The sequence below is a fragment of the Acinonyx jubatus genome, chromosome C1, assembly GCF_027475565.1.
Source record: "Acinonyx jubatus isolate Ajub_Pintada_27869175 chromosome C1, VMU_Ajub_asm_v1.0, whole genome shotgun sequence".
Taxonomy (NCBI): Eukaryota; Metazoa; Chordata; class Mammalia; order Carnivora; family Felidae; genus Acinonyx; species Acinonyx jubatus.
In genome coordinates this window covers 21,513,400-21,530,628 of record NC_069381.1, presented here as the reverse complement: position 1 = coordinate 21,530,628, position 17,229 = coordinate 21,513,400, and the positions used below count along the sequence as shown (strand labels likewise).

The 17,229-nt window shown below is 36.5% G+C and overlaps 1 protein-coding gene across 24 annotated transcripts in view; it reads right to left on the bottom strand.

Moving 5' to 3' along the window:
• Window positions 1-17,229, bottom strand: part of EPB41 (erythrocyte membrane protein band 4.1) — a 199,626-nt gene that overhangs the window by 111,312 nt on the left and 71,085 nt on the right. For 21 of the 24 annotated variants that reach the window (XM_053210132.1, XM_053210125.1, XM_027059873.2 and 18 more), the window contains one exon: window positions 3,526-4,003. In XM_053210132.1, coding sequence (XP_053066107.1) covers window positions 3,526-3,996 — 471 coding nt within the window. In that variant the 5' untranslated portion in view covers window positions 3,997-4,003. Of the gene's footprint in view, window positions 1-3,525; window positions 4,004-17,229 lie in introns of those variants that run through there. The other 3 variants (XM_053210140.1, XM_053210142.1, XM_053210155.1) reach the window with 1 other exon arrangement.

Sequence of the window (17,229 nt, the reverse complement as noted above, 5' to 3'; positions counted from 1 at the left end):
AAATCACTATATTGTACACCTGGAACTAATATAACACTACATGTTAACTACACTGGAATTAAAATAAAATTTTAAAAAAGAAATTAAGTTTATGATATGAAAAAATAAAAATGAAAATAACCTAACTGCAAGAAAAAAAAATTAGATGAAGGAGATCAAGAACACTTATCATAATGAGCACTGAGTAATGTACAGAATTGTCAATTCACTATATTGTACATCTAAAACTGATATAACACTGTACTTAACTATACTGGGATTAAAATTTAAAAAAGAAAGAAAGAAAGAAAGAAAGAAAGAAAGAAAGAAAGAAAGAAAGAAAGGAAGAAAGAAAGAAAGAAATTGGAAAGAAAAGAAGAGAAAAGAAAAGAAAAGAAAAGAAAAGAAAAGAAAAGAAAAAAGAAAAGAAAAGAAAAACTGTAGCCCGAGAAGCTAAAGTAACTTGCTTAGGATCATTCAGTTAATAAGTGACCAGTCTGGCTCCAGATTTTATGATCTTAAACCTATGTCATATCGTAGTTTTCATTTACCAATGATATCCAGCTTAATGCCTGGCACATATAGTAGGTTTTCAATAAATATTTGGGGGGTTTGTAGTACTTTTTTTTTAAGTTTATTTTTATTCATTTTGAGAGAAAAATAGAGAGCAAGTATGGGAGGGGCAGAGAGAGAGGAAGACAGAATCCCAAGCAGGGTCAGCTCTGTCAGCACAGAGCCTGATGCAGGACTCAAACTCACGAACCATGAGATCATGACCTGAGCTGAAATCAAGAGCTGGATGCTGAACAGACTGAGCTGCTCAGGCACCCCTAAATAAAAATTTGTTTAGTGAATAAATAAACATTAAAAACTTACATATGGCTTCCAAAAAACCCAAGGTATCCTAGACGAAGACTAGGTTTTTAAAAAACCTGGATAGTAAAGGACCACTCAAATGAAACTCTACCACATATATAGAAATATGGTTAAGCAAATAAACTTTTGCCCACAAGGTTCTGATCTATAAGGTTTTGATTATAAATACTAGCTTCTAAAAAGCCCAAAATAGTTTTCTCCTTTAATCAATATCTCCTTGAAATTTATTAACAGTACTAATATATTTTCTTTTACTTTATATATAAACACCTGCATACAATTTATCACAATTCTGATTTAATAAAGTTTCAATGAATGACTGTAGTTAAATCTAAAATTGACTTTGTCTGTCATCTGTTTTAACTTCAGTACAAATGCTATGATCTTTAGATAAAATAGACTAGCCTTCATTCAAATGCTAACTAAAACAAAATATGGATTTTTTCCCCACATAAAAAGCAGAGGAGAAAAAAGCAGTTAAAAACCTCTTCAGAGTATAAGGCTTCCTGGAAGATAATGTAATTTAACTCCTTTGGTATTTTTAAAAGTAAATTAAATTAATAATATTAAGATATGTAGGGTTTCTTTGCCTTTTCTGTTCATATTTATTAACTGAGTAATAATAATAAACATTTAATGGGTGCCAGACAATGTCTTAAGAGCCTTCTGTGTTTATCTCATTTAATCCTCCTAATAGCCAGAGGTGGTGAATATTATCCCCATTGCACAGAGGAGGAAACTGATTAAGCAAAAGTGCCACTCAGCTATGATTTCTTAGACTGATTCTATAGCCTGCATTCTTAACTTACACTATATAGTAAATCTTCTTTTCAACCTTGTTGCACTAACAGCAAGTACGTAATTACAACTTTATCCTAAATTTTACTCTTAGCACTTTTAATATACAAGTAATATTTTTAGAAATAAATATATATTTTTTTAATGTTTATTTTATTTTTGAGAGAGAGACAGACAGAGCACGAGCGGGGGAGGGGCAGAGAGAGAAGGAGACACAGAATCCAAAGCAGGCTCCAGGCTCTGAGCTGTCAGCACAGAGCCTGACGCGGGGCTCGAACTCACAGACCGCGAGATCATGACCTGAGCCGAAGTCGGACGCTCAACCGACTGAGCCACTCAGGCGCCCCTAGAAATACATATATTTTTTAAAAAATCTAATAAAATTGTTTATCCCAAACCTGAGTCCTATAATAAAAACATAGGATTTATACTTTTAACAATGCAAATAGTGCTCACATACTTCAGAAATAAAAGTAATGGTTTTTTTGATGTTTATTCATTTTTGAGAGACAGAGTGCAAGATGGGGAGGGGCAGAGAGAGAGGGAGACACAGAATCCAAAGCATGCTCCAGGCTCTGAGCTGTCAGCACAGAGCCCGATGAGGGGCTCAAACCCATGAACCGTGAGATCATAACCTGAGCTGAAGTCGGCCGCCCAACCGACTGAACCACCCAGGTGCCCCTAAAATAGCTTTTAATTTGTAGTTAGTAAGGCTAAAAGCAAATGGGATTCCTACACAATAGTTTGCATTATGGTACTAATACTTTCTAATATTTTTGGATACCAGACAAAAAAATAAACACATAAACAAATTCACAACTCATGTTTAGTACATTCTATATATGTACTTGTTAAATTTTAATGTGCATCGAATCACCTAGCAATCTTGTTAAAATACAGATTCTGATTCAGCAAGTCTGGAATGGAGTCTGAGATTGTGCATTTCTAACAAGCTCCCAGATGTTGCCAATGCTGCTGGCCCAATAGCCACTCTTTGAGTAGCAACGCGTAACTGTGACACAATTAAGTTCCCAAACTACTGTATATTACAAAGGTGATATAAACAGCTAGCCTTCCTTATCTATAACTTACACACTGGTAACATAATCTAGTTGGAGAAAACAATAAAAATAAGGCAGGCATGGCTCAAACCTAGCACATACCTCTGGATGGCTTGAATCTATTACATTGCTTTTTTGAGGGAGGATTTTCATAGAAGGACCATATTTGTAAATAAACTGTCCCATTCCTAATAATTCCAACAAAATGAACTCTAAACCACCTCACTTTTTCCCCCCTCTCATTAAAAAATCTTGGACTTGTTCTATTATTACAGCCAAATGATGATAGGCTAAATAAACTCATCTAATAAATACTTTTCTTTCATTTTGTTTTGACTTATAAAATGCAAATATAAAAGTACAGAGTATATCTTTTAAAAAGACAAGTTTTCAGGGGCGCCTGGGTAGCTCAGTCAGTTAAGCATCCGACTTTGGCCCAGGTCATGATCTCATGGTTCGTGAGTTCGGGGCCCCGCGTCAGGCTCTGTGCTGACAGCTCAGAGCCTGGAGCCTGCTTCAGATTCTGTGTCTCCCTCTCTCTCTGCCCCTCCCTAGCTCATGCTCACTCTCTCTCTCTCTCGCTCTCTCTGTCAAAAATAAATAAACTTCAAAAAAATATTTAAAAAGACAAGTTTCCATTGACTACAACAATTTCCTTACAACAGAAATTCCAAAGTTTCATGTTAAACTCATTACTATCAATGCCTAGGTCAACTGGTCAGTAAGAAATAAAACCAAATGTTTTTAAGTGAAAAACAAAGTATATAAATGATCTTCATTACACACCTCTCACACATTTGCACATCCTTACCTGTGTTTCTGCACTGCTTAATGAATGAAGATCCAAGGATGGGTCTGTTTTGAGTTCAGGTTCAGGAGCTGCAATTGGGGCCTTTAAAATGATCTCTTCATCAAGGCCGGTTCCAAATTCTATCTCCTTCTGACCTCCTTCACATTTCTCTTTAGCTGACTCTACTTCTTTGCCTTCTTCCTCAGACACCTGAGACTTAGGCCTTTTGAGAAACGAGGAGAACAGCCGTGATAAGCCCCTGTTTTCTGATGTCCGTTCCTTGTTCTTGCTTAAGTCTTCATGTGTAGGAGTATCTCCATTAGATGTTTTCAGCTTCTGTTCACACTGATTATCTCCTTCAGCTGCCTCTTGAGAAGGCTCCTCCAGCTGAGTTTCTTGTTGGCCGGAATTTGTGGCTCCCTCACCTTCTTCCTTCTGTTGTTGGTGCTGTGAATTTTCAGCCTCAGCCACTAAACTCTTCTCTGTTGTCATAATGTTGCTATTAAAAAGACAGAAAAGGGGAACTCTTATAATCAAAACAGATTACTGTAGGCAAAACCCTAAATCATGTCAAGTGTGCCAAAATTAATATATTTAGATATTTAATCACCCACAGACAGTACTCCAGTCCATTAAGCATGAGACTTTCCATTAAAGTACAAAAAAATACCTTACCTATACATCCTGAATAAATTATTAATGCTGTGACTTGCTAAATATGTGCACATGGAGAAATTACCTTGCCCCTGAGGCCACCTCAGAGAAATGCATATTTTTAATTCAATGCTCAGAACTGTATATAGCAAATACCATTTTCTCCTTCCTAAAAAAGGATCTTATTTGTATACTATGCTTATTTGTATACCATCAATCTAATAAAAGTGCAAAGTTTACAGGAATTATCCTTTCCAAAATTCTCTACACCCCAATCAACGGTGAGATTAAAAAGTCCCCAACTCTTTATTGTTCTTTTTCTATGTATTTCTTAGAATGCATTGACTTCTCTAATAAGAATAGCAAATGCTGAATTCTGATCAATTATTAGACTTGACAACAGCAATGACAAGTATATGATTAAAATAATCACCAAAAAAATCCTTAAATTTTCATGTTACATTACTAAATTACAGCCTCTTACAAAAGTATCCTGCTGTAAGTTCTTTAAGATATTTTTTTCTTCTGAAAAATATGATTCTGAATACTTAGTGTATAAGAGTAGACAGTGAAGCTATTACAATAGAGAAAAATAGAAAATAACAGAAAAATAAAGGAGCAAAATAGAGAAGACAGATTTAGAAAGCAAATGCTGAGAGCAAAGTAAAGAAGAAGGCAGGCTATAGACCTCACATATTTGAAATTTGTTGGTTTCTAGCCTCTTAATCTCAAAAATCCCAGTATTATTAGTCAGGTCTCATAACAATAGCCAAAAAACATCGTCACATCTCCTTTACTAAAGAATAACCAACATACAAGGGAACTTTTGTGACACCAGGAAATAAAGTTGACTATTGATGATCTTACATGTTGATTCACTACTAAGAAGTACTCAGGGGCGCCTGGGTGGCTCAGTCGGTTGAGCGACTGACTTCGGCTCAGGTCATGATCTCACGGTTTGTGAGTTCAAGCCCCGCATCAGGTTCCTGTGCTGACAGCCCAGAGCCTGGAGACTGCTTCTGATGCTGTGTCTCCCTCTCTCTCTGCCCCTCCCCAACTCATGCTCTCTCTGTCTCAGAAATAAATAAACATTAGGGGCGCCTGGGTGGCTCAGTCGGTTAAGCGGCCGACTTCGGCTCAGGTCATGATCTCACGGTCCGTGAGTTCGAGCCCCGCGTCGGGCTCTGTGCTGACAGCTCAGAGCCTGGAGCCTGTTTCAGATTCTGTGTCTCCCTGTCTCTGACCCTCCCCCATTCATGCTCTGTCTCTCTCTGTCTCAAAAAATAAATAAACGTTAAAAAAAATTAAAAAAAAAAGAAATAAACATTAAAAAAAATTTTTTTTAAGTACTCCATTTAAAAAGTGGCATTTACCATGTCTTCACATCTGCTTCACACTGTTTAAATGAAGTAATTTTATTTGAATGTTCACAATCCAAATTAATAAACTATATTTAGCTCATTCCCTCCTCAGGCCCTTTGCACTTGCAGTTCTTTCTACCTATGATGTATTTCTCCTGGCAATTATTTTAAGCATTAAAAATATTTTAAATGATGAAAAATTTACCAAAGCACATTTTCTACTCTCATTTACTAAGTCATAAAAGTTTACTCTGTGCTACTAAAATATGCAATTCAGTCTTATAAACTACTTAAAACATTTAGTGACCAATACACATTCTTCATTTGTTACCTTTGTGTGAGGTACACTTGTACTTAAATAAAATAAATAAAATTGTCTTCAATTTCTCCTATTAGGAGTAGGCAATTGATTTTTCCAAAATTCTTTTTTTTTAATCTCTAAGTAATCAAACGACCAAAAAGAAAACCTGGACATCAAACTACTATTTATTCTAAAAGACTAATGATTTGATTTGAGAGCACCAGTTTGTTTCATACTTCCTTTGCAAAAATAGAGGATGGGATGAGAACTTAGCATTATTTCCCATGAGTTTCATATATGACTTTATCATTCACCCTACTAAAAAGGTACCCAAACCACTGCTACATTAAAATTTTCCCATACAACAGACTATAGCAAGGTCTCTCATAAAGGTCTATTTTAAAAAATTACAAATCTTTTGTGAAAGTTTTAGCAGATGTGAAAATCACTTAAGCCCCACTTCTAACAGTATTTTACCTACATCTTACTGTAAATAAAGAGTATGTATTTATTCCCATGTTTTATAATTTTTTTCATATAGTTTTAAAAATAGAAAATATTTTCTAAGGATATTTTTGTAATTGCTTTCACATGAAAGGGAGTCTTTAAGAAAGTAACTGAATGAGTAAAAGTACTCAATTGTTTTAAAAAAAACCACACAGATGGTAACAATCCATATGCTATATATGTACTTGTTAAATTTTAATGTGCACTGAATCACCTAGAAATCTTGTTAAAATACAGATTCTGATTCAGCAAGTCTGGAATGGAGCCTGAGATTCTGCATTTCTAACAAGCTCCCAGATGTTGCCAATGCTGCTGGCCCAATGGCCACTCTTTGAGTAGCAAGGCATTAAAAAAAAGACTATTACTTTTGGAACATACTCAAAATGCCTAAGAAATAAAGATGGCAAAAAGCTACATTTAGAAAGTAGAACAGTGAAAAATACTTGACACAATAAATGCTCAACAAATGCTCGCTGAAATAATGAATGAAGCAAAGAATGCAACATATTGTTAAATGTAGAAGCTGAACGATTAACGTTTTTCAGAATTCTTTTTGTTACTTAATCAAAAGTTAATTGAAAATTTTATCCATAGAGCTATGGTAATTCCAAATTGTCCAAGTAGTCATACTCGGCAAGTCATACTTGCCCAAAATCACTGCTCTTGGTATGATCTTTTTGATACATTTAGGAACGAATGATCAAGACATATGTATAAAGTGATTCAACAACTTTATACATTATGCTGTGTTCACCACAAGTGTAGCTACCATCTGTCCCAATACATCGCTATTACGGTATCATTGACTATATCCCTTATGCTATATCTTTTAATCCCGTGCCTTACTTTATTCCATAACTGGAAGCCTGTATCTCCTACTCCCCTTCACCCATTTTACCCAACCCTCTACCCTCCTCCCCTGGCAACCATTAGTTTGTTCTCTGTATTTAGAGATCTGATTCTGTCTTTGTTTATTCATTTGTTGCTGTTTTTGTTATTGTTTTAGATTCCACTTATGAGTGAAATAATATATTTGCCTTTCTCAGTCTTATTTCACATAGCATAATACCCTCCAAGTCCATCCATATTGTCTCAAATGGCATGATCTCATCTTTTTTATGGCTGTGTAATATTCCATCACACACACATACACACACATATTGACCACATCTTCTTTATCCATTTCTCTATTGATAGACACTTAAGTCGCTTCCATATCATGGCTATTATATATAATGCTGCATTAAACATAGGGGTGCATGTATCTTTTCAAATTAGTGTTTTTATTTCCTTTGGATAAACAATCACGGAATTATTATTATATAAATTCTGTGTCAACTGTACTCACATTTAAAAAAAATTAGCCACCAAGACACTATCAACTCACCTTGTTTTAACTACCTGCATGGCACTTATTGTCTAAAATTACCTTGCTTATTTGCTTTCCTTTTTTCCTTTTTTTTTTTTTTGAATTGTCTGCCCTCCCCAACAGAATGTACAGCACATATGAGGGCACTGTCTCTGTCTTATTTAGCAGAAACTCACAAGTGTGTCAAAATGTCTGATAAATAGAAAGTGCTCAATAAATACCTTTAAATAAAAAAAGATATATGAATAAAGAATTAGAGAATAACATCTATCAGTGCAAAACAGATACATCTGCCATATAATTGGACATATTGTAAAAAACAATGTAAGTAAAGAACAGGTAGGAGCCCAATATAAGGAAAAGGCATACAAGCAGAAGGGCAAAAGAATTCTATTGGACATACTAAAACCAACTTCAGGTAATATCATACATTAAATGCAGGAAAACAACCAGGAAATCAGATAACGTAGTTAGTATTCAGCAGAGATGCTATAATTCAGTGCATGCAAGGAAAAATAAAAATAAATTAACGATAGTTTTCATGCATATTCTTTCCAGCCATGCATGCATGAGTAGCAACACTATTAGTAAGAGCCACAAAACCATAGGGGATTGGGAGTAGGAAGAGAATATTAAATGAAAACAATAAACCAGGCAAGAATCTCCAGTTAGCTGAGGCTGATCAGGATTAAACAAAAACTAAATAGCAGAAAGAAAACATCCTATGGACCATTTACTAAAAGCTCAAATAAGCTCATCCTTACAAATCTGTTACACATGCAGCCAAGTTCTTCAGGTTACAAATGATAAGATGGGTAACCAGAGGAAAAGATACAAAGAAATCAAGCAGCAAAGACAGGATAAATGCTCTACAAACAGGCCCTTCCTGTTTGTAGTAAATGATACTCCTTTCATGCTTGATACAAGACCCAAAAGGAGGTATCTATTTACTTAATGTCAGAAAGAGGTCTTTCGATTAAAAAAAAAAAAAAAAACCAGCAATGAAGACAAAGCAGTGAGTTCCCATTCCATCTCAAACTTAATCCTCCAAGCCCTTGGAATTATACCCCATCTGGTATAAAACAAGATACACTTGTTTTAACAGAGTGCATCTGTTGACTTCAGGCAAATCAGATTTTTAAATAACTGATACTGAGCAGATTTGCAAGGGCTGGACAATATCTTTCACCTTTTCTGTATCTCTTTCTAACATTAGTATAGTCCATACTCCATTAATGTTTCCTAGGTGGAAAACTTAGTAAAAACACTACAGTTTGGCACCACTCAGAAAATTCCTTATGATCACCATTTATGGATGAAGTATAATGATTTAGGTATTGGTAACACTCTTCAAATTAGCTCTGTGTACTAATCTATCAAGTTTTTCTGAGTGCTAATCATGTGTAAGGTTTAGGCTTAGCAACTGAAAGGGACCCAAAAAGAATAATACACAGTTCTTAGGGAGACAAGACATACAGGTATCCCCCACTTTTTGAAAGTTTGAGTGATGCCACTTTGCTTTCAAGAAAAACATACATTAGCACAGATCTTCCTCCACTTATGATCCAGTTATGTCCTGATAAAACCACAGTAAATTGAAAATATTGTAAGTTGTGAGTACATTTAATATACCTAACTCACAGAACATCAGAGCTTAGCCTTGCCTACCTTAAACATAATTTACATTAGTCTACAGTTAGGCAACATCATCTAACAAAATCTACTGAATTACAAAGTGTTGGGTAATGCATGTAATTTATTGAATACTGTACTGACAGTGAAAAACTGGTTGCGGTATGGTTGTAAGTGTATTGGTTGTTTACCCTCATAATTGCGTGGCTGTGAGCTCTGGCTCACTGCTGCTCTCACCACTGCTACCACCCAGCATCACAAGAGAGTATGATATTGCATATCACTATCCCAGGAAAATATCAAAATTCAAAACTCAAAGCATAGTTTCTCGTGAATGTGTAATAGCTTTTGTACTAATGTAAAATCAGAAAATTGCAAGCTAAGCCATCATAAATTGGGAACCATCTATGCCTGTTTTTACTAACTGAAAGAAATCTGAAGAGGATTTGAACTTTTCCAAAAAAAGAAAAAGAAAAGAGCATTCAGCATTTGTTCTGCAGCAAGCCATTATAGAGACAGAGTACACCCTGGGCAGCGACAGGGTAGCACCACCAAGCTCCTTCCCGGAACTACACTCAGCATCTCAGCATCAAGCCACCATAGCTTTGAACGGTGTCTCTGAGAATCTTTGCTTTATCTAGACTTACTTCGTGCATCTATTAGCAAGATGTGTCCAAAGGTATCAGAAAAGCTTTAAGAGAGGTTATTTTTTTGGATCCGGGAACGCCCCCAAATTTTTCCATATAATTGAATGGGTAACTGCTTCTTTGCATTTGGCTTTCCATTTTGGCTTACAAAAGGTTTCATAGGAATACTCTACTTTCAGAAAGCAGGGGCATCCAGTATATATAAATAACTAAAACACCAGGTAGTACCTGGTGTTTAATCAGACAAAGCCTCGAGAGTGGAACCAATTAAGCATTAGAGAAGTATAAAGTAAGAACTTTCAGTTAGAGTGATCACAAAAGGCCATATGGAAAAGGTGGTTTTTAAGTTACAGTTTGAAGAGTGAGTGTAAGATGTTAATAGAAATTTGAAGTGCAAAGGGCAAATGGAAATGCAGACAAGAGAACAGACATTACTAAGAATATTGTAGCTATTCAGGAACTAGTAAGTAGTCCATACTTGTTAGAAAAGGGCTACAAAAGGGAAGTAGAAGTAAGGTTAGAATAGAGTTACCACTGGGGCGCCTGGGTGGCGCAGTCGGTTAAGCGTCCGACTTCAGCCAGGTCACGATCTCGCGGTCCGTGAGTTCGAGCCCCACGTCAGGCTCTGGGCTGATGGCTCAGAGCCTGGAGCCTGTTTCTGATTCTGTGTCTCCCTCTCTTTCTGCCCCTCCCCCGTTCATGCTCTGTCTCTCTCTGTCCCAAAAATAAATAAACGTTGAAAAAAAAATTAAAAAAAAAAGAATAGAGTTACCACTGAAAATTAATTCTAACTAAAATAATAATAGTAGATATCGTTTACTGAGTACCTACTAAATACCACCGATTATTCTACTTTACCATGGTCTCTTATAACTACTCTATAAGGTAGGTGTTTTCGTTTCCCAGATAAACAAACAGGTTCTAGGAGGTTTAAAAATTTGCTTCAGATCACAGACCTAAACCATGCTTTATTGAAACAGGGTTGTGATTCTATTGTAAATTCCCAGAATAGTATCTTTCTAAAACTTGGTCCATCACATGCTTCTACCTCACTGTTCTCTGCCAAATAAGCCCCTGTTAAGAATTTACAGACAAGCTATTCAATCTGGCCAAGACCACCTCCATTCCCACCAGTTTCAAATCCCCTGCTCATGTACATACTTCTTCCATACGGTGTAAGGAAACAGACAAGCAAAGAAGACAGATTATGAAAGGACTTGACTAACATGCTTAATAGTTCAGACTTTATCCTGAAGGCAGTGGAGAACCACTGAAGGTTTTTAAGCAGGGAAGTAGGTAAACAAAGTAGAGGCAGGAGAGGCTAGAGGCAGAGAGAAACTCAACAAACGATTGGGTAAATTCAGGTTATCAGTGAAAAAAATTCACAATAGGGATCCCTAGGGAAGCTGAAACCAATACGGGAGGGAGAAACTTGAAAAGCCTTGCAACCAAAGCTTAAGAACTACCGTCCTCCTTAGTTTCTCGAGCTTATTTCATTAGCATGCTTCTCATTAACCCAGGCAGTTTCGTGTCTGAGTCTGAGGTCTTTTTATAATACACCTTCCTTGACCCACTGATAAATGGCTTAATAAAAGAACTATAGCAATAGAACCAAAACAGAAGAGAGAGGTGGCTATCTCATGAGCGTCTCGATACAACACATCCAAAATTAAACTCTTGATTCTTTCTTTTTCCTATCCCAGCAAACAGCTCAGTCCTACCATTCCGTAGCTCAAACCAGAAACTTAAGCTCCAGCCTTGTCTCAGTCTTCTCCATTTCCCTTCCCAATCAAATCCATCTGTTGGTCCTACAGAATCTATATTTAGAATCGATCCATTTTTCTCCTTCTATACGGCCTCCATGTTTGTGCAAGCCTCCTTCATTTCTCCTGAACTATAGCTCCTTGAATGATCTCAACAACCTCGCTTTGTTCCACTTTCCTCTTGGCCTCTATATTCTAATCACACTAGCCAAGTGCTTTCCTCACTTAAGACATTCGTCGTGCATGCCATTTCCTTAGACTGGAATACACCCTACCTCCTGCAAAAAGTCTGGTGTCTTCTTACACTTCAAGTTTCAGCTTGAATAATCCCTCCTCCAAACAAGCTTCCTTGATTGTCCTAATACTTACAAAGTCTCCCCCATAAGTCCCTTCTCTAGTTCTCTATCTCAGAGCCTACTTATTTCCTTCACAGCACTTCTCTCAATGTATAAGAACATACTGGACATTTACTGTTTAGTATCTGTCCTCCCCACTACACCACTTCCAACTACACTGTAATACCCATGACAGAAGGGCTGTTTTCCCTTCCACAGTATACCTAGTACCTAACACAGAACTTGTGTCCTAGGTTTAGCACAGAACACAGTAGGTACTCAGTATTTGTTCAGTAAATGAATATAAAAAAGGATAAATGAATAACTTAGGCTTAACCATATATTATACATATACAAGATGGAGGTTAGCCAATTTGACAACAGTTCATAAGAAAAGGATATTAAGGAGCACCTGGGTGGCTCATTCAGTTATGCGTTCAGCTCTTGATTTCAGCCTCACGTCAGGATCTCACAGTTTCGTGGGCTCAAGCCCCAAGTCATACTCTGTGCTAGTGGTGTGGAGCCTGCTTGGGATTCTCCCTCTCTCTCTGCCCCTCCCCAGCTTGGGCGCTCGTGCATGCTTGCTCTCTCTCTCTTTCTCCCTCAAAATAAATTTTTTAAAAATGTTTAAAAAGAAAAATAACGGGGAAAAAAATAAAGGAGAAAAAAAATAAAGGAAAATAAAGGAGAAAAGGCCCTTTCGCTTCTCTAATCAGACAACAGAATTCAGGGGCATTCTTTTAGATGGAAAGAAAAAATGTTCAAATATTGAAGTTTCAAAAAATATGCAGAAAATAGTTTCCCAATAAAAGCAATCCCTCAAAACCACAGGAAAGTGTTTTTCCTTGATAACTCAATTTAAGTACACCAATTAGCACTTCTAGAAAAATAGGATAACCACCTATGGGGTTTTCAGATAAAAATGGTAATTTAAAATACACAAAAAATTCCTTCATGATTCTCCATCCTCCCAAAATTATTTTGACCTTAAACTACTCCTAGACTTTTTAAAAAAAAAATTTTTTAACGTTTATTTCCTTTTGAGAGAGACAGAGAAAGGGAAAGAGCATGAGCAGGGAAGGGGCAGAGAGAGGGAGACACAGAATCCGAAGCAGGCTCCAGGCTGTCCACACAGAGCCCAACGTGAGGCTCGAACCCACAAACCATGAGGTCACAACCTGAGCCAAAGTCGGACGCTCAACCAACTGAGCCACCCAAGTGCCCCAAACTACTCCTAGACTTTTAAAGAATACTTGCCATAATGAGCAAATCAGAAATGTCACTCAGCATGAACATGCTGTTTTCAACAACTTGATTTTTAATTTAAGACATTTCTGGGTAACTAACACCACTGAATCAACTCATTCAGATATTTTCAAATAAACAAACTTACTCACCTCCTTCTAAGAAGACCAAAAAATAAAAATAAAAAAATGCTCTTCACTTCTCTATAGAATTCAAGCTTGCACTAAGACAATGTCTGGACATACTCTAAAATTATACCACCTAGGCTCTCCCAAAAGGACACACTAACCCCCATGAATACTAGGCATCACTGAAGAATTGGTGAAACCAAAAAAATTCGTTTTCCAAATAATTGAGTTTTACTCCTTTTGGGTGTCAAAATGTGTCAGGTTAGCCGTTCAGAATGGAAATCTTTTATAGAATGGATATGCTTGCTGTTTCATCTAAATAACCTGCAGAACATAATTAAACTTTTACTGATTTAGTTACCATCATGAACCTCAATTACTATGTAGTGCCAATGCCCTCAAGGGCTATTAAGGTCTGTGGGGATGGTGAGCTCTGCCACAGGAATACATGAGCATTGGGTTTTTTATTTTTTGTATCTGCCTTTAATAGTTTTCCTATTTGTTTATTTGCAGAAATTAACTCAAATTGCTTGCAGATGTCAAGGTGGCCTGCCAATAAGTAGCTTCCAACATCTCTTCTTCTAATCTGCTATTTGCTAATCTACCATTGACTCGCAAACTAAATAGCCAAGAGTATTAAGTCATGTCTAAAATAAGAAGAATAAGACTAATGCTTCATGTTAATGGAATAACCTCAACACGTGTATCTTATGAAACATACTCTGGACCTTCAAATACCATGTAAGCCTACAATGAAGTTCCCATTATATCATGACTAGCAATTAGAGGCTGTGAATAAGCTACATCAATATAAAGACATTCTCTTTCTTTATAAGTAGAGATCAAAAGTCTTTAGTGCTGTTATTTATATAAGGTGTTGTATTCATATAAACTCTTCTGGAAAACAAAGAACAATGTAATAGTGTAGTCTGAAAGTGTAACAGAAAGGAAGTACTTCTTAAAATCTCAAAAATCTCAAGGCAAATACATACAAAAACCTGAAAATTTCTATCGCAAAGCAGTTTTCCCCAAGACTACTAAATTTTTCTTACATCTGATTTTCATTCTATTATCTTAGAGCCAATTCAATCTAGCAATACCTACTAATTTCTAAACTCAAAAAGTTCTCTCAGATTTATTATATGGGTAAAATTTCACTACAGTAAATAAACTGAACATCAAATACCATCTGACTAGAGTACAAGTATGAATCAGAAACTTGCACTGGACCGTGACTTGTTTAAGGAAACATTCTAAAGACTCTAAAGACTGGAACAGAGGCTATGGTTGCCTTCCACCACTGATAATGTGAAAAATATACTACAGACTGCCAGAAGATAAAATACTTCCTTACACAGTTTTAACACTGACACAGAGAAAATATCTACCAACAGTAAGTATTTCAGGGAGGTGAGTGGGGGGAGGGGTTAAATTGGTGATGGGGATTAAGTAGTGCATTTGTTGTGATGAGCACTGGGTGATGTATGTAAGTGTTGAATCACTATTTTGTACACCTGAAACTGATACCACACTGAATGTTAACCAACTGGAATTTACATAAAAACTTAAAAATTTTTTTTCATTAAGTTATAAATAAATAGATAGATAGATAGATAGATAGATAGATTCTATAGCTGTAAATCCGAGGAGGTTATGATTTGTTGTCCAATGAAGAATAAATGTCTTCTGTCCAAACAACAGCAACACAACAGAAGTAAAAGTTTTCATAATAACAAATAAAAGTCCAATAAACTCCTTCACTCTTAAAAGAATAATGGTATATTGCAGATAACCCACTATTTGCTAAAAGAATTCAAGTATTGACTAAGCTTGATGACATTTCTCTCTCAAAAGGGAGGGGGCTGGGGCACCTGGATGGCTCAGTTAGTTAAGCATCTGACTTCCGCTCAGGTCATGATCTCAGAGTTCATGGGTTTGAGCCCCACATCAGGCTCTGTGCTGACAGCTCAGAGCCTGGAGCCTGCTTCGGATTCTGTGTCTCCCTCTTTCTTCCCCTCCCCCACTCTCACCCCATCTCTCTCTCTCTCTCTCTCTTTCTCTCTCATAAATAAATAAACATTAAAAAGGGAGAGGGGCCCTATTAATTCCAAGCAATAAAGAATAATTGGTTGGTAACATGATCATATCAGGGAACTTGGCAGAAAATAACAATTTCACAAAGTTTTTATACTGAGAAAAGAGGTCAGTCAAATTTGTAAGCTATTACAAACAATTTTTTAAATTTTAGGGGGGAGGTAGAGGGGGAGAGAGAGAGAGAAAGAGGGGGGAGGGGAGAGAATCCTAAGCAGGCTCCACGCTCAGCACAGAGCCCAACACAGTGCTAGATTCCATGACCCTGGGATCATGACCTGAGCCAAAATCAAGAGTTAGACTTTCAACCAACTTAGTCACCCAGGTGACCCATAAACAAATTCTGAAAACACATGAAAGAAAAGGCATGATTACATGGCCCAGGATTGTACAAAAATATAGAACTCGTAAGGACAAGGTAATTCTGGAAAGTAAAGTTCATTCATTACAGGTCACAGATTAGATATTAAGTACCAGGTTCTTTTCTAGGCCCTGGGGATATGGCAGTGAAATTGTCTTTATACAATCAGAAATTTTTAGAAAAACATGAAGAAATTATTAAAGACACAGTCATGAACAGCAGGAAGATTAAAAATAGCATTGCAAAGGAATACTTATAAAAATAATGGCCAAAAGGCTAAGGCCACTAAAGGATAGAGCTTTAAAAAAAAAAACCAAAAATGAAAAGAAAAACAAAAAACCTTCTAAAAATGTCAAGAAAGAGTGGGAAAGCAGGAGAAAGAAGGTCAAAGCCAGACTACAGCTTGAAAAAAAACCAGAACACTGTTAACAAGTGTCAGAGACTAAATCACCTATGTTCTTTAAAATGAAACAATAGGGGCACCTGGGTGGCTCAGTTGGTTGAGCATCTGACTTCGGCTCAGGTCATGATCTCACAGTCTGAGTTCAAGCCCCGCGTCGGGCTCTGTGCTGACAGCTCAGAGCCTGGAGCCTGCTTCCGATTCTGAGTCTCCCTCTCTCTCTCTGACCCTCCCCTGTTCATGCTCTGTCTCTCTCTGTCTCAAAAATAAATAAACATTTAAAAAATTAAAAATAAAAATAAAAAAATAAAATGAAACAATAAATGAAACTGAGCCTGGGTGACTCAGTTGCAAGTGTCTGACTCTTGATCTCACCTCAGGTCATGATCTCACAGTTGTGAGACTGAGCCCGACTTTAGGCTCTGCACTGACAGCATGGAGCCTGGTTGGGATTCCCTCTTTCTTCTCTCTCTGCCCCTCCCCCTCTCCCTCTTTTGCTCTCTCAAAAATAAATAAATAAACATTAAGAAGAAAACAACATAAAAGAAGAATTTATAGTCAAAGATAGTTCAGGCTAGTATAAGTAATCTTACACATTAAAATGTGTTTTGTTCTTCACTTCCAGAAAAATTGTATTTCAATGTAACTTGCAAATTTGATCTCTGATTCATTAATATACCATCGTCCTTAGCAAATTTGCAGCTGTATGATTGGATCATAGTTCAAAAATATCTCAAGCTGGAAAGACAGACAAAAATAATCAAGGTGGCATTTAAAAGAAAAGTAAGGTTTCTGCATTGAAGTTTGAAAAATAATTACAAAGAAAAAAAAGTGGAAATAAATATTCATCAGAGAACAGATGAAAAAATTAACTATGAATTAAGAGGACAGAAATTACAGCAGTGAAAATGAACTAGAACTACACATATCA